This window comes from Microtus pennsylvanicus, chromosome 1, assembly GCF_037038515.1.
Source record: "Microtus pennsylvanicus isolate mMicPen1 chromosome 1, mMicPen1.hap1, whole genome shotgun sequence".
Taxonomy (NCBI): domain Eukaryota; kingdom Metazoa; phylum Chordata; class Mammalia; order Rodentia; family Cricetidae; genus Microtus; species Microtus pennsylvanicus.
In genome coordinates, this window is record NC_134579.1 from 89,396,388 (window position 1) to 89,418,187 (window position 21,800).

Consider the following 21,800-nt stretch of genomic DNA (forward strand, 5'->3'; position numbering starts at 1 on the left):
CCAGAAGAAGGTGTCAGATCCCCTGAAACTGGAATTACAAATGGTTGTGAGCCACATGTGGGTGCTGGGAATGGGATCCTGGGCTGCTGGAGGAACAGCCAGTGTTCTTAACCCCTGAACCATCTCTCCAGTCCTGAATATTTATTTTCCTGGTCAATAGCCTGTTGAAAGAAAATTCTTTTGTTGTTGCTGTCATATAGTCATTGTTCTTATACTGGTTTCATAAAGATAGTTCTCTCTCTCTCTCTCTCTCTCTCTCTCTCTCTCTCTCTCTGTGTGTGTGTGTGTGTGTGCGTGTGTGTGTAAAATAAAATCTAGGATCCATAAATGAGGATATGTGATATTTGTCTTTTGGAGTCAGACTTAATTCACTTAGTATCAGAATTTCCAGTTGATGCATTTTCCCGCATTCTCTGTAGCTGAATTCAGTTCATTGTGCCTGAGTCCGACATTGTCTTTACCACGCCTCTGCTGACAGTCAACAATTAGCTGTTGTGAGCAATAGTGCAGTAAATCTTGGGGAAGAACCATCTCTTTGATAAGATGACTTAGAGTCCTTTGGGCAAATCCTCGCAGTGGGGGAGCCGGTCTGGTTTGGGTTTCAGTGAACTCTATACTGCTTCCCTAGATGCGGGATTCATTACATCCACGCCCAGAAAGTCTTTATGGTTTCTCCCTCTCTCTGTCCTCCCAGGCAGTGCTTTCCTTAGTGAGTGCTGTTCTGGCTGAGTTGAGACAGACTCTGTGTGTAGCTATGGTTAAGAAGGTTCTTGCAGGGCCCTTTTCTGTGGTCTGTGAATTTGCATATCGTTGAGGGCCAGTGGGGCAGAGCAGTTTTTTCATGTGTTACCTGAATATTCCTATTCCTGTATTTCCTTTTTCATCTATAATTCTATTAATTTGTGTCCTGTTTGGATTCTTTCCATTGGTTTGACTAAGCATCAGTCTTACCTATCTTTTCAAATAACCAACCCTTTCATTGATTTTTTAAAATTTCTTTCTTCCCTGATGTCTGCTATCTTGTGTGTGTTTTGTTTTTACTCTTTGTTTCAGAACCTCTAAACACCTCTGAAAACAATCCACTCTATCTACTGTCTTAAACTGCAGACATTTGGTATACATATAAATATTTAAATATAGGAATGTATAAATATATAATGTGTGTCTAATATAAAGTTGTGTATAAGATATATCACATTTTAAAATATAGATACATTTATATTTTACCACATTCAATAGAGACACTTGTTTATGCCAGCTTTCAGACTTCCCCTTCCAGAGTACAAGCTCTATGAGGATAGAAACTGTGTGTGTGTGTGTTTGCCATTTGTATCAACAGTGCCTGAGTGCTGAGCATGGTCGCTGGGACATGCTTGTGCTTGAGCCACGGTGTGTGGCTTTGGTCATTCAGCCAGCATTTATTGAGTGTATGCTTCCTGTAAAGTTAAAGCAGTGTGGTGAGGTTCATGGGGGAGGGGGAGGATACAACCTTTGTTAAGAAAGATGTCCGTGTAAGAAAAAGGACAGATGTGAGCTGTGTAGGTGCACAAAGAGGGTCTCACCTTGCAGGAGGGGCTCGTATGGGACCCCAGTGAGCACTGAATGTGCCTTAGCTGACAAACAGGACTGGTATAAGGCTGACTTTGTATATAAACAGGTAAGTTTTATTTGTGTGTGTGTGTGTGTGTGTGTGTGTGTCTGTGCGGGCATGCACATTCATGCAGGGCATTCAAAGTGTATCAATGAAGAAAATGATTTTTATGAATGGTTTTACCAGATACTTCAGATGGGCAATGCAGGTCTAGGTGCGAGCATGTTAAACAGGTCATAACCCTAGCAAGCAAGAGTCCTGTCGTAAAGGCGAAGGAAAGCACTGTAGTGGGAGCCTTTTGTTTCTTTAGAGACCCGCTTTATTTCTGATGGACCTGGTGGGCCCGAGGCAAACGCAGTCGGGTATAGCAGTATGAAAATGCTCTTGCGTGTGCACCGGCTTGTTTTCTGTGTATTTCACTGCATCTAACCTCTGTTTTCCTTCCCCTTCTGTCTTGGCATGCTTGCTTTCTTTTCCTGGACATCAGGAGCAAAAACGTGTAGATGGCACCACCCGTGAGGTGAAAAAGGTTAGAAAAGCCAGAAACAGGCGCCAGGAGTGGAATATGATGGCGTATGACAAAGAGCTTAGGCCCGACAACAGGTTGTCTCAGAGTGTGCACCACGGAGCATCCTCCGAGGGATCTCTGTCCCCAGATACTAGGTGTGTGCATGTTATGGACCCCTCTCCCCATGTTTGAGCCCCTGTATTTTGGGTTTCTGTGTGCCCTACTTTGTCCTTGAAAATGACACCTATATTTTGCTTTCAAAATAATGCCTTAGGCAGCGCTATTTCAGATTGGGTGACTTTGCATGCTTTTTCAACTTTCTTAAGTTTGTTCTGGGGTTAATTGGGAAAGTGGAGTTTAAATGTGGATTCTGAACTTGGGTGACTGCCAATGACTTGAATTTTGCTTAGGTGTGCATTACTACTTTAATGGAGAATGTTGAATTTCTTTTGTTCTTTGTCATCTAACTGTCTATGATCATGGGTTGCTAGTAGGGACCCTGGGAGGCCTTCATTTGAAGAAGACTCAGACACCAAGGGCTTGATGTCTCACTCCAGATTACTCATCTTACACATTTCATTTCAGGAGGACATCCTGCCGAGTTTTCTTTTAAGAGGTGACAGCTCCTAAGTAAGAATATTTCTTGCAGGTGCAAACGGTGGAGTCATAAGGTCACATTTGTCACCGAGACCCACGGGCGACTGACCAGCCAGTTTTAACTTTGGTTCAATGTCTTGCTTCTGTCTTATTGAATCATTGTGATCCATTTGTGTGGATTTTTAGCATTTACAAGTTAGAATTCAAGCCGGGTGCACGCCTCAGTTGGAAGAGTGATTGCCTGGCAGGTGTGAAGCCTGGGTGTGAAGCCTGGTGTTTCATAAGCCTGGCGAGGTGGCACATGCCTCTAATTCTAGTGCTCAGAGGTGGAGGCAGGATGGTCAGAAAATCAGCGTCGTCCCAAGCTACATACCTGAGGCTGTCCTGGGATACGTGAGACTCTATCTTTAAAACAACAACAATAGCAACAACAAACAAACCACCAAGTATCAAGGACAGTCAAAAATAGCAAGAAATCAAGTACATACCTTATGCTTGATCTCTTTCCTTTTGGTTCTTTCTTCTTTTCACCATTAAAACCTCAGCATTTAGAGCAGTATTACCCAAGGACTATGTGGGTGTTTTCTAGGAGACCATTTAGGAGTTACAGGATGTTTGATACTGCTTCCTGCCCAGGCCTCTGAGTTCTGAAAAGGCACACCCCGGGTATTCTTTCTGTACACCTTCTACCTTAAGTATTCAGAGAAATCTGGGAGTTTTGGATTCTAGCCTCACAACTGACCTTTAGTATCAGTTTATTGATATTATAGTCTGCTCCTAAGGTGAGGGATACAGGGACCCAAGAGTCCTCATTGGCATCAATTTGTTGTTCTGACAAATAGCTTAGCTAGGATTTTAATTTTGTCACGCAAAGCACATGCCCATTTTCACTCCATCTGCACTCTAATTTAAACTTGTGTAGATGGGAAACCTGTGGATTTTTTTTAGCTCCTCAGTTGAAGCCTTCTCATCCTACCACCTGAGATGAGATTATTTCATGCCTGACATGATGCTGATGGCCATTGGAATTATTTTATACTTTGCTTGTATGCTCACATGGTCTAGATAAGGTTTCATTTCTCTTAGCTTACAAAAACAGAGCTAGGTGGATCATTTTGTCAGAACTTGCTTTCGTCTCATAGTCTTTCCCAAGACTTACTCTTGGCATACATAACTTACCAGCAAAGAGAACACAGTTCATCATTGGGCTTAGACTGAACACCTTGAATTAATTTGGGAAGTTTGGCTTATTTTATTAGACACGCTGCCTTTTCTCTTTTTAAGAACATGCTGTTTTTCTTTTTAGTTTTTTGTATGTATTTGTACGTGACATTGTGTGTGTGTGTGTGTGTGTGTGTGTGTGTGTGTGTGTGTGTGCACAGTTCCTGCAGAGGCCAGAATAGGGTGTCAGATCTCCTAGAACTAGAGTTACAGATGGTTTTGAACTGCTGTGTAAATGTGGGAATCAAACCTGGGTCCTCTGCAAGAGCAGCCAGTGTATTTAGCTGCTGAGTCGTCCATAACTTCAGCCCTAACCTTATATTATTATGGAAGAAAACATACTTATATCTGGATATTACAGAAAGACATTAAAATTAAATATCCATCCTAATGTTATCCAGAGATAACATTTGCATTTTGCTGTGTCTGTCTTTAGTCTTTTTCTGCACCTGTGTGTGGGATATAATCTTTACAAAATTGGAATCATGCCGCACATTTTTCATGGACTTTTATTATTATTATTATTATTATTATTATTTTGCTTTGTTTTGCTTGTTTATTTGTCTGTTTGACCCAGGGTCTCACTGTATAGCCCTGGGAGCCCTGGAACTGGCTTTAAAGACCTCAAACACATAGAGACCCATCTGCCTCAGCCTCCCAAGTGCTGGGATTAAAGGCATGCACCAACATACCTAGCTCTTTGACTCTTAAAAATATCTTATTTTTAAATATTGTTTTATTTTAAATATTATTTGATAAAAGCATGATTTTTAGTGGTGTATTAAAGATACCAAGGAAAGTTTAATCTCAAGTTTCATGGTGTGCGCACAAGACAGTTGTATATACTGTGTTTTAGCTCAGCCCAGGTGAGCTAAACTCCAGTTCTGCCTTCTTTTTTACAGATTGCTAGGCATGGCTTGTCTCCAACTGTAAGTTTTGGATGCACAGTTGATGGAATGTTCCCTGTAGTCAGAAATTACTGCATCTTCACATCCAGCCTGCCCTAGTTTCTCCCATCCAGTTCTGGGCTATACTTTAGTGCTGCGGCTCTGCTCAGCAGCCTCTCTGCAAACCCTGGGGATTGATGGGATTCTCTCAGGAGGTGAACAGCCTCCTCCCTGCCTCTTTATCTTAACCCACCCGTTCTCTCTGCTGCAACACATGGAGGCTGACCTTGCAGAGCCCCAGGATCACGTCCCTCAGCACCACATCGGTGGTGTCTCCTGGCAACTTCTGCCTGCCCACTCAGTCAGCATCCTCTGAGCCCTCTGCCCCCACAGCCTGCTGGCAAGCCCCTGTTTCCCGGTCCTTCACTCTTCACCTGGTCAGTCCCCTTTACTTCTCCCGTTTTCACCCTTCATCAGAGTCCTGCCCTGTAGAAATCTTATATTTTCCTTTTCCCAACAATTGTGTGTCACCTCTGTCTTTGTCTTGGCTCCTTTTTGCTATTTCTCAAATCTGTTTTCCAAGAATGGAGTTCTCATTTGTACCACAGAGCATCCTGTGTCTCACTGGAGGCATTCCGTGCTGTCCTGGATGACGGTTTGTTTAGAGAGTGACACATCGGTCGTCTAGTTACTTAGCAGACTATGGGTATCACCAGTGACACCATAGTTGTAGATCCGTTTATACTTTTGGAATGCACAGAACCTGAGTACAGGACTGACAGCCTCTACCTCTAAAATAGTGTAACTCCGTTGCTAGCAGTCGGAAGAGTGGGCCAGACATCGCCGTGTGCACATCGCAGTCTAGACCACTGCTGACAGAGGAGAGAAATCAGCTGATAATTCTTATGCTATAGTTAGGGGACAGTGGGAAGGAGTAGATTCTTCTGACTTGGTCTGTACTCCGGTTGGGGGAAGCTACCCACAAAGCCCCAAAGGCAGACATGAGCTTGTATCTTCATTCCTGTTCTCTCTACATCCCCAGTGTATGTTTACCTGTTTCCCTTCAGAGAGAGAAACACAAGCTGAATCCTAACAGGAACCAACAAGTATATGTGAGAAAAGTCAGAACAAGAAGAGAAGAGTGGGAGAGGAGGAAAATGGGCATTGAATTCATGAGTGACGCAAAGAGACTGGATCAGGCAGGGAGCGCGAAGGAAGACAGGAGGCCCAGAGGGTTTGTCGTTTTGCTTTCTTGGATCCCTAGCCCAAGGTCAAGCCCTGCTTCAGCATCATGAGAGGTTGTGCAACCCCTACTGACTGTCCTGTAACTCAGGCGAGAACGCGTGCCTCCTACTAACATGCTTGTGGCTGCTGCTACATATGCTGGTTCTTACCCTCCTCCCATCCAGGCTCTGCAGGATGCCCATCGTCAGCCTCTTTCCGAACTGCTCACTAACTCACTCAAGGTCTCCTTTCCTTTTAGAGCTCTGTTGTGACGGTGTGCTTACAGCCCAGGAAAACTGTCAGTGTTGCTTTTCCTTCTTTGGGTAAAAAATATTCCTGCCATTTAAGACAAGTGCGGCTCACTATTGCATGGTGGACCCCCCACTTTCTCTTCTTGCTGTTCTAATTATATGCTGTCATATTTTATTGCCTCTGAAGTTCATCCGAGATGTTGTTTGTGAATGAAATGGTGTTTGACATATAGCATTGTCTTCATAAAGAAATACATGGAATGCTGTGACAACAAGGCTCTGCCGGTCCCTGCTTACTGGTCTGACCTATCAAAGCATCAACTCTGAATCCATCTAACACTGGGGCTTGCTGCTAAAATAATTGTGTTGTGCTCAGAGCTCTCATGGGACTGGATCTAGTTGTCCAGTTAAAGGGATAACTTTAACTTTTAAAAGGAATAACTGTCCCATCCTTGTGTACTGACAATGCTGTTACTCGTAGATATGCACTTACCTCTTAGGGGACATTTTTAAAACTCCAATTTCTCTCGTCCCCTTTCCTCCGAAATCAGGTCGCACACATCCGACGTCACCGATTACTCTTATCCTGCTACTCCCAGCCACTCTTTGCAACCACAGCCGGTGACACCGTCCTGCCCAGCTGGGGACGCACCGCTGCATGGAGCCACAAACCAAGGCGCTGAGCATGAGTATCGACCCTCGTCTGCCTCAGCAAGGCACATGGCTCTAAACAGACCTCAGCAGCCACCGCCCCCACCTCCTCCCCAGGCCCCAGAGGGGTCCCAGGCTTCTACTTCAGTGGCTCCAGCCGACTATGGGTAAATTGCTACTCATGTTCGTTGTTGCTCTTGAATTTGTGTCTTGGTAGACACAAGTTTATCACATAGAATATAGTCAAGAATGATTGGGCTTAGTGTCTGTGTTGACGGAATCTGTGTCAAATAAAATAGAACCCCACCACTGACCATCTCATTTCGTAGCCACATCTCAGCTGGACAGTGTGTTTGTGTGTGTCCCTGTTCATCAATAAAGGCTAAAGTGCTTATTTGTGAGCCTGCCCACACCTCGAGTTTCTCAGGGAGTGCTGGCCATAGACAATGAAAACATGGAATGCCACTCCCCGCCATTCATCCTGTATCCCCCTTTCTCAGCCTCCGGGCTCCTGAGGATTTCTGCCCTACACTTCTTGTTTTCTGCCCTGTGAGCTGAATGCCTCCACTGTGTACACACCCTTCCTGATCATGTGCGAGTTCACTTGGGCCCCTCCCCTTTATTTTGGTCGGTTATCGTTAGCTCTTTCAGAATTACTCTTTAAAATGCTCCCTCGTTTCTATGCCCAGGAAAGTTGAATACAGCAATGTGTCTGTACCCGAGTGCTGGCCTTGCTTTCCAGTTATACCCACAGCCTGAAAAAGGAGAGCACAGGGTCTAGGTGTCTCCTATCCTTAGGCCTCGGCTAAGCTGGGATTACTAGAATGTGTTTTAAGGCTGCTCCATCAGGTGCATGGAGAGTCAGTGATTTTGAAAACCATTGCTCTGTCTCTTGGGGTGTTTGACACACTGCTGGGCACCTTAACCCTAGAGATTCTCATTGGACTGGGGCAGAGAAGACAGCATCCTTCCAACCCCTGTCTCCTTGACCTCAGAGGCCTCCTGAGATAAAGTTAGGAGCTACACAGCATCTTTGAGATACCCAGGATGGAAAGAGTACTAGGCTTCTACTGCCGTGTATATCCCTAGCCATCCACAAGAATTGACCATGCTTTTCAAGTGGTTGTTTTAGGTGCATTTCAGTGCGTTTTCATTGTCACGATGAATAATGTAAAACTGGAAGGAACTGACTCTCAGAGTGGACACATGTACCCCGCAGTGACTGTTCAGCTTGCAGCCAGCATGCACTGTCTCTGACAGGATCCCCTCGATAAGCTCTGTTAGAAATAGGAAGGTGTGACCCTCCCTGCTCACTTGGGTGACTGTATTTTATTGTTCCTTAGGGTGCTTCCAGCACAGATAATTGAATACTACAACCCCTCAGGACCACCGCCACCTCCCCCTCCACCCATGATTCCTTCAGCACAAACTGCCTTCGTCAGCCCTCTGCAGATCCCCGCACAGCCCCCGTTCCCCGCCTCAGCTGGTTCCACATACCCCGCTCCTCCTCACCAGCCCTCCACTGGGCTCCTGGCCACAGCACCGCCTCCTCCAGGTCCCCCGCCTCCTCCACCTGGCCCTCCTGGCCCCTCTTCTCTTTCATCCTCCCCACTGCATGGTCCCCCTGTCACTGAGGCAAAGCGCCCAGAACCTACACAGCCACCCATAAGTGATGCAAGAAGTGACCTCCTGGCTGCCATCCGGATGGGTAAGTGCACACCCCGTGTCACAGTCTCCCTTTTGGAAGAGACTGCTTTGGGGTTCAGTTGGCTACACCACCCTCAAAAGATAATTGCACATTCTGTCCTTTGTTACTTTCTTAATAAGTTGGAATTCTTTTACAGGTAACATGGAAACACATTATAATAAAAAAGTTAAAAGTTCAGGAAAGGTGTACTTGACAAGAAACCAGAAATTAAACATCAAGTGATAGATTAAGTAATAGGACCTTTCTCCACTTTGTACCACAAGAATAAAATGGAAGAAAGTGAGCTGCCAGCAATGGGTTCATTGTAAACAAATCTAAGTTTACTCTGGACTCATCAGAGAAGCTCAATGTGCTGAGCCAGTGGCTCTGGCATTTATTCAGCAGCATACAGATTGTGCCAGGCAAAAAACCCAAGTCCCCAACGCAGGGGTGGTGTCATGTTCATCGTGTATACTCAGTAGAGGGAGTCCAGCCCTTGCCTGTTTGACTGCCCCAGGGCCTTCCAGGAAGACCTGTGTGTAGAACCATTCATCCATAACCAGTCAAAGCCCAGGGTGGCCAAGAAAGCAACAGACTGTGGAATATGCAGGGAGCTGCTTGAGCCTTGGGGACCGTGTGGCCTCCTAGTTTCTGTTTGTCTCAGCTGAAAATAAGTAAGAGCAGTTGCTGGTCTGCAACCCTAGGAACTGCACTGGTATAATACCGTTGACAGAGCAGACGTACAGCTGCCTCTGCTTCTGCCTGAGCTCATTGAACCAGGCCAATGTGCGCACATGTGTGTGTGTGTGTGTGTGTGTGCGCACGTGCATACACACACACACACACACACTCACTCGCAAACTACTAAAAAATTCCCTCCAAGTACTTTGAACATCATTGATAGACCAGTTTTTTAAGAGTTGAAGTTTGAAAGCCAGAATACCTTAAGCGTGCGCACGTGTGTGTGTGTGTGTGTGTGTGTGTGAGCTTTCCTGTCAAAGGAAGAGAATACTAGATGTGCTCTTGTACCCCCCATGGCCAATCTAGTGAGTCCATAACCAGTGACTGCCGTGTTCCTAAAGACCATCGACATTCTCTGCAGATGTGAGGCTCGCGAATGCGGAGATCAAAGCACTGTCCAGATTAAAGCTTACCAGAAATGGGGGCAAATAAGGAAGGAGATGGTTGAACCTGAGCCAGGGAAAATGCCCCCAGTAGATTGGCTTAGTGGTGGCATTTGAATAATATTTATAGAGAAAATAGTAACAGTCTTCATCTATGATAACTTCTGGTTTTGATGTTTTCTTAAAGAAAGACCACATGGAGTATTTTAGTGGTATAGGGACATTATGTGCCATGTAACTCCTGAACGGTCCAGAGAAAAGTGAATACGTGATGGCATGTGGTGTGTGTGTGTGTGTGTCTGTCTGTCTGTCTGTGTCTGTGCCTATGTCAGTATGTCTGTGTGTGACAGATTGGGAAAGCTTGTTCCAGCATTGTCAGGGCAAATAATGTGGGGATATTTTCCTTCTGGTTTCAGAGCTAGCCCATAAGTCTGAAATTCTGTCAAAGAGAAAAGTTTAACATGGTCCAGATTAAATTAAATTCCCTGCATATTGCCTTACCACCCACTTGTGCAGAAGGTTCTATTTTGTGTCCATCACCTGCAGTAGACTTGGCACACACATCTTCTCCACCCTCAGATGGCCACCACCTTGTATTTGTAGACTCAGTAGAAACAGGGAGACCTGTTTGGTTTTTTTCCTTCACTGCGAACTAGCAAAGATACTGACTCTCCTCCTCACATTGTGTTTTCAGGAATCCAGTTGAAAAAGGTGCAGGAGCAACGTGAGCAGGAAGCCAAACGGGAGCCAGTCGGGAACGATGTGGCCACAATCTTGTCTAGACGCATTGCTGTGGAGTACAGTGACTCAGATGATGACTCTGAGTTTGACGAGAATGACTGGTCCGACTGAATCGCACAGGGCCAGGCAGCAGGGGGACAGCCAGGGCACCGTATGGAAGTGTGTTAGGAGCGCGTGTGATTTCTGCACCCACATAGTGGTATTACCCTGTAGCTTTAGTAACTTTTGTATTAACAGTGTGCTATTGCTTCTGCACATCCTTCTGGATTGTTGAGTATTTACTGTGTAATACTTAAGTGCCACTAAACACAGCACACTGTGCTGCACACCAGGAAATACGCTGTAACTACTGCACAGTCCCGAAATAGCATCTCGCTTCCCTCTCCGCTGGGAGAGTCTTCACTCTTGTCCCTCCTGATCCGGCAGACTTGCCCTGTGTCTGTGGAGCTGCCCAGCGTCAGGTCTTTGCAAGATGAATGGCTGTGTCGCAGTGATGTCTTCCAACCAGTAGGTGGCACTGCTTTACTCTTTCTTTCCTCTGCAGGGTGATTTCCAGGTGGACTTGGTTCTAGAGGGAGAGGTTTAACAAGTCAGAATGAGACGTTCCTCCATTTGGACTCTTGGCCTGGTGGCCTCCAAGTGAATGTGTGTCCGCTGTTTTTGTGTGCTCTGTTGCTTCTGTTACTTTTGCGCCCACAACAGAGAGTTCCCTTTTCAAGCGCTGGCCCCTGAGGGGACTCACATGGAAAGTGCCCACTAGTGACTTCTGTTCAACTTTGCAAATGGAACTCACTATAGTGGCCAGCCCTGCTAGGGTGGACACCAGTTAGCCAGGCCAGATGCAAGCTGTCCAGGGTCTGCAGAACTTACATGGCAAAGCTGCCGCATCTGATCCCCTCTTACTCCACCCAGTGCAGATGAGACGTACACATGTCATTTCCTGGGATCCCTGCTCCTCTGTTACCATGGAGAGAGCATAATTCAGCACCTCACCCCACTTGCTCAGAACCTTAGGAGCTTGGGTTTAGCTGAGAAATGCCGCCAGCTGTTCACGACCCATGGTGCTGTGGCTGGATTCACACTCGGTCTCTCAAACAGGCCTTCACCCCTCCTGAAGCACAGTAGTCTTCTCTCATGTTGTTGGCACATTTTAATGTTAAAAAGTACCTCACCATATAAACTGGATCCAGCCAGTTGCCATGGCAGAGAACCCTGACTTCCCCTCTGCTGTCTGGTCCCTGGTGTAGGCGGGGCTCTGACTCCAGGAAGACAGTGTCAGCTTTGCTGGAGGAAGGACAGCTACTCATTTAGCTAAGTCACTGGGTGTTCCAGGTGGGTTACAGATAGGACCTCATGGACGTGCTAGGATGTGGATTCCCCAGGACCCCTTATGTACACACTTCAAATGAAGTACATGCACTGCAGATGTTAGTATCGCTCACTTTGGATAAAAAGAAGAATCTAAAGCTGGGACGAATTGTGTCCGTTGATGCACAATGTCAGTGGGGTAGTAACAAGTGATGTTTGCTCATGAGTTTGGGGACATCACCCAGCTGCCCATATCACCCTCTGTGTGAGAGGACACTTGTCCACTTGGGCAGCCATCTTGTAACACCTGCTGGTATAGGTTTAATCACATCAAAGTTGACAGTAAAAACCCATCTACAGCCCCCTGTCTGTGCCCTGCTTTGGCGTGTGTCCCAGTGCTCTCTGTGCTGGGTGGACTGGCAAGCACTCCAGTGATCATCCTGGACCCTGTACACACATGGCCATCGCTGAGACTTGCTATCATGTTAGTAATTTAAAGAAGCTTTTATGTTTCTTTCTCGTTTCTGTTTTTCCAGCACTGAGACCTACCACGTTGGCATCATCCTCAGGACTTGGCCATTTTGAGTCTTTTGTTCTGCTTACAGTAGTTTGCCTCTGTTGTTCCCTGTGGACCCCAGAACTCACATTTAGCAGCACTCCTTCTTTTAAGGGCCCTTACGTTCTCAGGGTGGAGGAAATACATTAAAGCTACCAGCCATTGTCAGGATTTCTTTTCTGATATCATATATAATGAAGTTAGTGGCACTTTATTCATAAATATTTGGGAGCTTATCAATTGTTGGTTGTCTTATAGTTTCATCAACCAGTTAGTTTGTTTTTATAGCTAGTGAGAAATCTTTTGCCCAATGTATTCTGTAACTCTTGAAAGAATAGAAAGTGGCTAAAATCCCATTTAGATAACCTGTAGAGTATCTTTCGGCAAATCTGATCTAGTCTAAAGTTTAAACCCAAGTTGCTTCTAATAAAATACTTTACAGAAGAGCACAAAACAAAAATGTTTAAATTTTCTGTTTTTATTTTTAAAAAGTATCTGCTGAAACAAATGAAGAACAGAATTTCATAGCATATTCTATTTCTATGAATTTCAATCTTAGAATTACAGTTATAAATTTTAAGATTATTTTAAATTGTTCCCAGCTTTTGTGTCCCTATGTATTTTAGATGAGTTTCTGACATTTTTTTCTCATTTTATAGACTCAGGCAGATGGATAGATGGAGGGGTGGGTGGGAAGTGGACAGATGGATGGATAGATGGATGGATTGTAGGTAGCTAAGTGGGTAGATGGATGATAGATGGGTGGATGGACGAATGGGTGGTAAATAGATGAAGCGATTGTAGGTGGATACACGAATGGGTGGAGGTCTGGATGGGTGGTAGATGGATGGGTGCATGGGTAGGTAGTGGATAGATGATGCCTGAGTCTGCACATCATTGCACCCCAGAAGGCAAATGAGTGCTCAAACCATGAGCTTTGATACTTAGATTTTATTCACTAAGATGCTATTAGAAGATGGATGTTTTCATCCCCATACATTTTTTTAACACATCAGAATTGTTATGAGCAGAGGATGGAAAGGGTCATGAAAGCTTTGTAATATTTTCAGCAGATATATGTGATACATTTGAATCCCTTAAAGACTGCAAAGAGTGTGTCAGCAAGACTAGCAAGGAGTTTTTGTTTTATGAAGGAGAGTATCTTTATCTTGCAGTATTATCAATGCAGTTGTGAATTGAATCTAAAGTGGTATTAAAAACTGTCAAACAATTTTTAATCTGTTTGTATATCTTACAATAGATCACAGATAACATCTAAATAAAATCACACGTGTAACCCTACAGGGCTCTGCTTATTTATGACAACACGGTGTACTCAACTCCATGGGAAAAGAAACTGGGCACATACAGTATCTTTAGTTGACGTTGTCTTCAGGAGACAACAGAAGATCCCATATGATCTGTGTTAAATTTCTGTGTGACCAGAGATTCAGAGAGAATTCTGCGGACACCATGGGGAAGCACTAGTGTAAGGAGATGACTCTTGAGACATGGTGACAACATGATCATTGGGTAGAGAGACCAGGATGGTGATGGTCTTAGCTACATTGAGTCTCCATAATAATCATAAAAAATCTGTGACACTCGTGGAATATGAGGTATTTTTATTATTTACTTCTGCTCAGGAGGATGCTCTCCCTCTTTCGCTGAAGGAAACTAGAGTAAAGTCACATTGTTTATTGTGACTTGGCTAGATACAGAACACAAGCTGGGGTAGCATTTCATTTGTGGAGCATTGGAAATCAAGCCTAGACTGTGCAGGTAGTGAGGAAACGAATATGTGCTTCCTAGGATAGCTGTTTTGATCACCAGGAGTGCCCTGTGCCTGCACTGTGAGTCTTTTTACCCAGGACGCCTGAATCTTTGCAGAGCCTGGAGCATAGTACTTGACCTACCCAGAAGCCTCTGCACTGTGCCCAGGCTCCTGGAGAGCGAGCAGCTTCTTGACAAATGATGAAATGAGAGGATGGGTTTCCCACCTTTGTAAACAGAAGGTAAACGCAAACTGTCTCTAAAGACATGGTGTATCCAGTCTTTGATTATAGATGCCACCCCAGGCATCTGTGATGATTCTTACTCTAGTTCTCACTGGAAGCAGGACAGAAGCCAGCCCACTGCATGGAGACAGAACTGAGATTCCAAGCCCAGCCTTCTGCTCAGACTTCAGTGGGATGCTGGTGGCAGCTCAATACTTTTGCCACTGTGCTGGACTGTTGTGAGTCTCCAAGATGTGTAGGCACAATGAAGGTGTGAGTCTGATACCTCCCAGAGATGTGTCTTACAAAGTGAGTGACCCTTCCAAGTCATTTCATAGCAGCTTGCAGGTCAGATCCGTGGGCCAGTCTGCTCCCCATGTGAGCTTCTGGGCAATGGTTGAGCCTCTAGAGCTGTGGAGTTGCACCCATAGGAGGATTCCTGCTCCTCCAAGCTTCATTCCGGGTCATAGGCAAGGGAACAAACATCCTGCCAGTAGTCAGACATCTGTCTGTCTTCCTTGATTTTTAAAAATGTTTCCCATGGAGTAGTCATTCTGTGGTAGGAATGTTGTGAAAACACCCTGCTTTCTTCACTATAGAGGCAGGAACAAACAAGGTGTTTGGAGAGACAAGGTCATTGGATCTGGTCCCACCTGTGAGAGTCCTGACTAGATAAGGTACCAGTGACCCTCTGTGGTAGTTTGAATGTAATTGCCCCCAGGATATCATAGGGAGTGGCACTATTGGGAAATGTGGCTTTGTTGGAGTGGGTATGGTGTCACCATGGCAGCAGGCTTTGAGGTTTCCTATGATCAGGATATTGTCCACTGTCTCAGTCAACTTCCTGCTGCCTGTAAGATGTAGGACTCTCAGCTACTACTCCAGACATCTGCCTGCATGCCATTATACTCCCAGTCATGAAGATAGTGGACTGAACCTCTGAAAGTATAAGCAAGCCCCAATTAAATGCTTTCCTTTATAAGAGTTGCCATGGTCATGGTATCTCTTCATAGCAATTAGAAACAGTGAGAGTTAAAGAGATGGCTCAATGGTTAAGAGAACTCCCTGATCTTCCTGAGGACCTGGGTTCAGTTCCTAGTACCCACATGGTGGCTCACAACTATCTGTACTTCCAGTTCCAGGGGATCTGACACCCTCACACAGATATACATACACATAAAGTAAAAAAAAAAAAATGAAAGAACCCTAACTAAGATAGAAGTTGTTACCAATGACTGGGGTATTGCTGTGATAGGGTTGACCATGCTTTTGTTTGGAGGATCTTGGACTTTGGGTTATGAATGCAGTGGAATGCTTTAAGCACTGCTTAATGGGCCATACTAGTAGGAGCATGGAAGACAGACACTAAGAGTTATTTGAACTGTCAAGGTCTTACTCAAGAGGTTTCAGAGGAGAATTTTAATATGTTGCTTAGAAATCATTGTGATATTTTGGTGAAGAAAGTGACTGTCTTTTGCCAATGTCTGAAGAATTTGTGTGAGAGTAAAGTGAAGAGTTGTGGATTAATTCTTTTGGCAGAAAAATATCTCAAAACAACTAGTATAATAAACTCTGTCCTGTGGTTATAGTGTCCTGCCTCTGCCTCAAAGATGTGTCCCTGATGATAAGGGTATGTGGGAATGACTTTTAGATCACATATTTGATATGTAAAACTGTTGCTTCCATAGAGCTCCCCCCCTTTTTTTCTCTAAAAAGATGTTCAGCTAAGACGTAAGAAGTTAATCATTTCCGTAAAATGCAAGACTGCAGGAAAACTGGTTATACAAGACTCTCCTCCAGCAAGCCTCACCAAAATGTTGCCTGCTTCAAATAGGATTTTCAATATTCCCTCCTGCTGCAATGGTTTGGTGCTCTCAAATGTTAATTCTGGAAACTGAGGCTGTGAAACTATCTTGTTACAGGCTGTACTGGACGGATGATCAATATCTTTAATTTAAATGGTGAGTAGATTGTTAAAATACTCTTGTTGCATGCTAAGAAATTTTCTAAACTTTTTTGACAATCAAACTTAAAATATAAATCCTAAACATTAATTTAGAATTGGCCTCTCTGTAGAGATAGTTTTACATGATTTCTAGGCTTTGGTTCATATGAAATATACATGTACTTTGTCCATGTTGAGATGGGCACATTTTCTATGAGAATGATTGCTAATGGAAAATACATTTTGAAGGGCTCTAGTAGGCCCAAGCATGGTGAATATGGCTCAGGTAGGCATTGCCCTACCCCTATTCCCTCTTCTTTGCTAAAAAAAACATTATTGCATTCCTAAAGGTAGCCACCAAAGTCTATTCCCTTATTTGACAACTTCTTCCTCAGGATGACTACCAAGGTCCAGCTATCAAAGTATTGATCACCCCCCCCCCCCAAATACCCGAAGTAACATGTTCAAACAAAATCAAACACCTCATCCTATAGTGGGGATTTCACTTTACCCTTAAAAACTGCCATTTGCCTATGGGGCATGTCTGTCTCCTTTCTATCCAAAGGCAGTCCATTCTCCCTCTGGGACAAATATCCTTTTGTACTGTTCCTCATCCACTATTTCCCGTGTTTGTCTCTGTTTCCCTGACTTTTGTCCATCTGGGGGAAATAAATCTTGGTACTGAAAACTTGGTCTTGGGATGTCTTGTGCTGATACTGGTCAATACTGTAAGATTGGATACTTTAATATCTCATTTGATATGGGTTGCTGACACCAATTATGAGTGACCATGGCCCACGGATAGAGATTTATGTTTCCCCAACTTCTTCATGGAGATTTTACAGTGGCAGAACAAAGAGACTCATCAATCAGGGCACCTGTCACATACATTGGTGGAAACATTAGGAAGGAGAGTTAAAGCAGAGTGGGGGATCTGTAGGCCTCAGGTGCTGCCTGAGGACATCTGCTGTGGGACAATGATCCTTGTCCTTATCCTGCCACTTATGTTATTTTTAATAAAATGCTGATTGGCCAGTAGCCAGGCAGGAAGTATAGGTGGGGCAATGAGAACAGGAGAACTCTGGGAAGAGGAAAGACGCAGTCTGCAGTCATCACCCAGACAGAGAGGAAACAAGATGAGAACGCCTTGCTGATAAAAGGTACCAACACGTGATACAGACAAGAATAATGGGCTAATATAAGATGTAAAAAGGAGTTAATAAGAAGCCTGAGCAATATGTCAATCAGTTTATGATTAATGTAGACCTCTGTGTGTTTCTTTGGGACTGAACTACTGTGGGACCAGGTAGTACAGAAACCTCAGTCAACAGACATCTTCAGCTTTTGATTGGTTGGAAAGTAGTGGCTTTTGTATGTTCCAAAGAGTTACCTAATGGTCACAAAAATGTAGGGTCATGTAGAGAAGATGGCAATAAATGGCTGTGAAGAAGCTACAGATGCCTAAGATAATTTGGCTCTGGGCTTGCACCATCCCAACCTCTCTGCAGTTGTTCAAGTTCATCAGTTGATCGGCTTTCAGGTATACATATAACCTTCATTCTGAGTCTTTATTCATTTATTTATTTATTAAAGATTTCTGCCTCCTCCCCTCCACCGCCTCCCAGTTCCCTTCCCCTCCCCCAATCAAGTCCCACTCCCTCGTCAGCCCAAAGAGCAATCAGGGTTCCCTGCCCTGTGGGAAGTCCAAGGACCACCCACCTCCATCCAGGTCTAGTAAGGTGAGCATCCAAACTGCCTAGGCTCCCACAAAGCCAGTATGTGCAGTAGTATCAAAGACCCATTGCCACTGTTCTTGAGTTCTCAGTAGTCCTCATTGTCTACTATGATCAGCGAGTCAGGTTTTATCCCATTCTTTCTCAGACCCAGGCCAGCTGGCCTTGGTGAGTTCCCAATAGAACATCCCCATTGTCTCAGTGTGTGGGTGCACCCCTCACAGTCCTGAGTTCCTTGCTCATGCTCTCTCTCCATCTGCTCCTGATTTGGACCTTGAGATTTCAGTCCCGTGCTTCAATGTGGGTCTCTGTCTCTGTCTCCTTTCATCGCCTGATGAAGGTTAATATTCAGGAGGGTGCCTATATGTTTTTCTTTGGGTTCACCTTCTTATTTAGCTTCTCTAGGATCATGAATTATAGGCTTAATGTCCTTTATTTATGGCTAAAAACCAAATATGAGTGAGAACATCCATGTTCCTCTTTTTGGGTCTGGCTTACCTCACTCAGGATAGTGTTTTCTATTTCCGTCCATTTGTATACAAAATTCAAGAAGTCATTGTTTTTTACTGCTGAGTAGTACTCTAATATGTATATATTCCATACTTTCTTCATCCATTCTTCCATTGAAGGGCATCTAGATTGTTTCCAGGTTCTGGCTATTACAAACAATGCTGCTATGAACATAGTTGAGCATATACTTTTGTTGTATGATAGGGCATCTCTTGGGTATATTCCCAAGAATGGTATTGCTAGGTCCAGGGGTAGGTTGATCCTGAATTTCCTGAGAAACTGCCACACTGCTTTCCAAAGTGGTTGCACAAGTTTGCATTCCCACCAGCAATGGATGAGTGTACCCCTTTCTCCACAACCTCTCCAGCAAAGGCTATCATTGGTGTTTTTTGTGGAGGAAGGTCATTGGCTAATAAAGAACTGCCTCGGCCCATTTTATTGGTTAGAACATAGGTGGGTGGAGTAAACAGAACAAAATGCTGGGAGGAAGAGGAAGTGAGCTCAGACTGGATAGCTCTGCTCTCTGGGGCAGACATATCAGACAGAGGCCATGCTCCCCTCTCCCGGGCAGACGCACGCGATGAAGCAAGCCGCCAGGTCAAACATGCTGAGTCTTTCCCGGTAAGACCGGTGCTACACAGTTTATTAGAGATGGGTTGATTGGGATATCAGAATTAGCCAGTAAGGGCTAGAGCTAATGGGCCAAGCAGTGTTTAAAAGAATACAATTTGTGTGTTGTTATTTCAGGTATAAAGCTAGCTGTGCAGGTGGCAGGGTGGCGGGGTGCTGGGGACGCAGCCCCGCCGCTCCTATTACTACAGTTTTTTACTTTAGCTATTCTGACAGGTGTAAGATGGTATCTTAAAGTTGTCTTGATATGCATTTCCCTGATCGCTAAGGAAGTTGAGCATGATCTTAAGTGCCTTTTGGCCTTTTGAACTTCTTCTGTTGAGAATTCTCTGTTCAGCTCAGTGCCCCATTTTATAATTGGGTTGATTAGCCTTTTACGGTCTATAGTTTCTTGAGTTCTCTATATATTTTGGAGATCAGACCTTTGTCAGTTGCGGGGTTGGTGAAGATCTTCTCCCAGTTGGTGGGTTGCCTTTTTGTCTTAGTGACAGTGTCCTTTGCTTTACAAAAGCTTCTCAGTCTCAGGAGGTCCCATTTATTCAATGATGCCCTTAGTGTCTGTGCTGCTGGGGTTATACGTAGGAAGTGGACTCCTGTGCTCATGTGTTGTAGAGTACTTCCCACTTTCTCTTCTATGAGGTTCAGTGTGTTCGGGCTGATATTGAGGTCTTTGATCCATTTGGACTTGAGTTTTGTTCATGGTGATAGATATGGATCTATTTTCATTCTTCTTCAGATTAACATCCAGTTTTGCCAGCACAATTTGTTGAAGATGCTTTTTTTTCCATTGTATACTTTTAGCTCCTTTATCGAAAATCAGGTGTTTATAGGTTTGTGGGTTAAAGTCAGGGTCTTCTATTCAATTCCATTGGTCGACTTCTCTGTTTTTATGCCAGTACCAAGCTGTTTTCAATACTGTAGCTCTGTAATAGAGTTTGAAGTCAGGGATGGTAATGCCTCCAGAAGATCCTTTATTGTATAGGATTGTTTTGGCTATCCTGGGTTTTTTGTTTTTCCATATAAAGTTGATTATTGTCTTCTCGAGATCTGTGAAGAATTTTGATGGGATTTTGATGGGGATTGCATTGAATCTATAGATTGCTTTTGGTAGAATTGCCATTTTTACTATGTTGATCCTCCCAATCCAAGAGCAAGAGAGATCCTTCCATTTTCTGGTGTCCTCTTCAATTTCTTTCTTCAAAGACTTAAAGTTCTTGTCAAATAGATCTTCCACTTTTTTGGTCAGAGTTAGCCCAAGATATTTTATGCTATTTGTGGCTATCGTGAAAGGTGATGCTTCTCTTATTTCCTTCTCTGCTTTTTTATCCTTAGTGTATAGGAAGGCCACTGATTTTTTGGAGTTGATCTTGTATCCTGCCACATTACCAAAGGTGTTTATCAGCTGTAGGAGTTCTTTGGTAGAGTTTTTGGTAGCACACACCTTTAATCCCAATGCCTGGGAGGCAGATACAGACAGATCTCTGAGAGTTCAAGGACATCCTGGTCTGGAGTTTTTCTAGGACAAAGATATATAGAGAACCTGTCTCAAAAAAAAAAATAAAAGTAAAAGTAAAAGTAAAAGAATTAGAGGTAAAAATAAAGCCACATAAAGATGGAAAATACAAAGAGAATCTTGATACTGTATGCTATTATGCTCTCTTTGAATTGTTTCAATGCTGAGGAATGAGCAACAGCTGCTAAAAGATATTTGTTTATAAATGCTGCTAAACTAATCCAAGATTGATATTTTGAAAATACCTTGACTTCAGAATTTGGATCTAAGGATATGATACTTTGGAAAAGAGATTCTTCATTTGTTTTCACAGAGGATGAGACCCTGTGGATTGCTTCTATACCAATATGGTATGATAGACCACACCCTCCTGAAAGGTTCCTGTGAATACCCTCAAAAAACTACTTCACTCAACTGCTGACTGAGATGAACCTAGCACACAGGTTATACCATGAAAGACCTGAATAACAGTGCCCCCATTCAGCACGAAGCAGTTTGGAGAGAAATAACTGTGCCCATATTCCCAAATATTGTTTATAAATGTTCTTTTACATTTAAAGGGGGTATGATAGAGATATGAATAATTTGCATTGGCATGGATTTGACTTTATTGATATAAATTTAAGGTCAATCTTGTTATATGTATATGTATTTCTGACCTTGACTAGGGTATTGTAATTGTGTAGTTCATGTAAAAATGTAATGTATATAGATTGTTAATGGACTCTGTTTTCTTCCTCCCAGAATTTTGTTCTGTCTACTCCACCCACCTAAGGGCTGGCCTATCAAAAGTCCAAGGCAGTTAGTTCCTTTATTAACCAATGAAAGTAACACATAGACAGAAGACCCTCCTACATCAGAAAGACACTTGAGGAAATGTTAACATCCTTAGTCATCAGAGAAATGCAAATCAGGGCAACTCTGAGATTCCATCTTACACTTGTAAGAGTGGCCAAGATCAAAAACACTGATGACAACTTATGCTGGAGAGGTTGTTGGGAAAAGGGAACATTTCTGCATTGCTGGTGGGAATGCAAGCTGATACAACCCTTTGGATGTCAGTGTGGTGATTTCTCAGAAAATTAGGAAATAACCTTCCTCAAGACCCAGTAATACCACTTTTGGG

General features: G+C 43.8%; 1 protein-coding gene across 9 annotated transcripts in view; it reads left to right on the forward strand.

Moving 5' to 3' along the window:
* Positions 1–13,648, forward strand: part of Wasf3 (WASP family member 3) — a 91,095-nt gene extending 77,447 nt beyond the window's left edge. For 7 of the 9 annotated variants that reach the window (XM_075972462.1, XM_075972483.1, XM_075972472.1 and 4 more), the window contains 4 exons: positions 2,079–2,254; positions 6,831–7,097; positions 8,274–8,638; positions 10,436–13,648. In XM_075972462.1, the coding sequence (XP_075828577.1) occupies positions 2,079–2,254; positions 6,831–7,097; positions 8,274–8,638; positions 10,436–10,593 (966 nt within the window). In that variant the 3' untranslated portion in view covers positions 10,594–13,648. Of the gene's footprint in view, positions 1–2,078; positions 2,255–5,871; positions 6,039–6,830; positions 7,098–8,273; positions 8,639–10,435 lie in introns of all 9 variants that reach the window. The other 2 variants (XM_075972529.1, XM_075972536.1) reach the window with 1 other exon arrangement.
* The last annotated feature ends 8,152 nt before the right edge of the window (positions 13,649–21,800 follow it).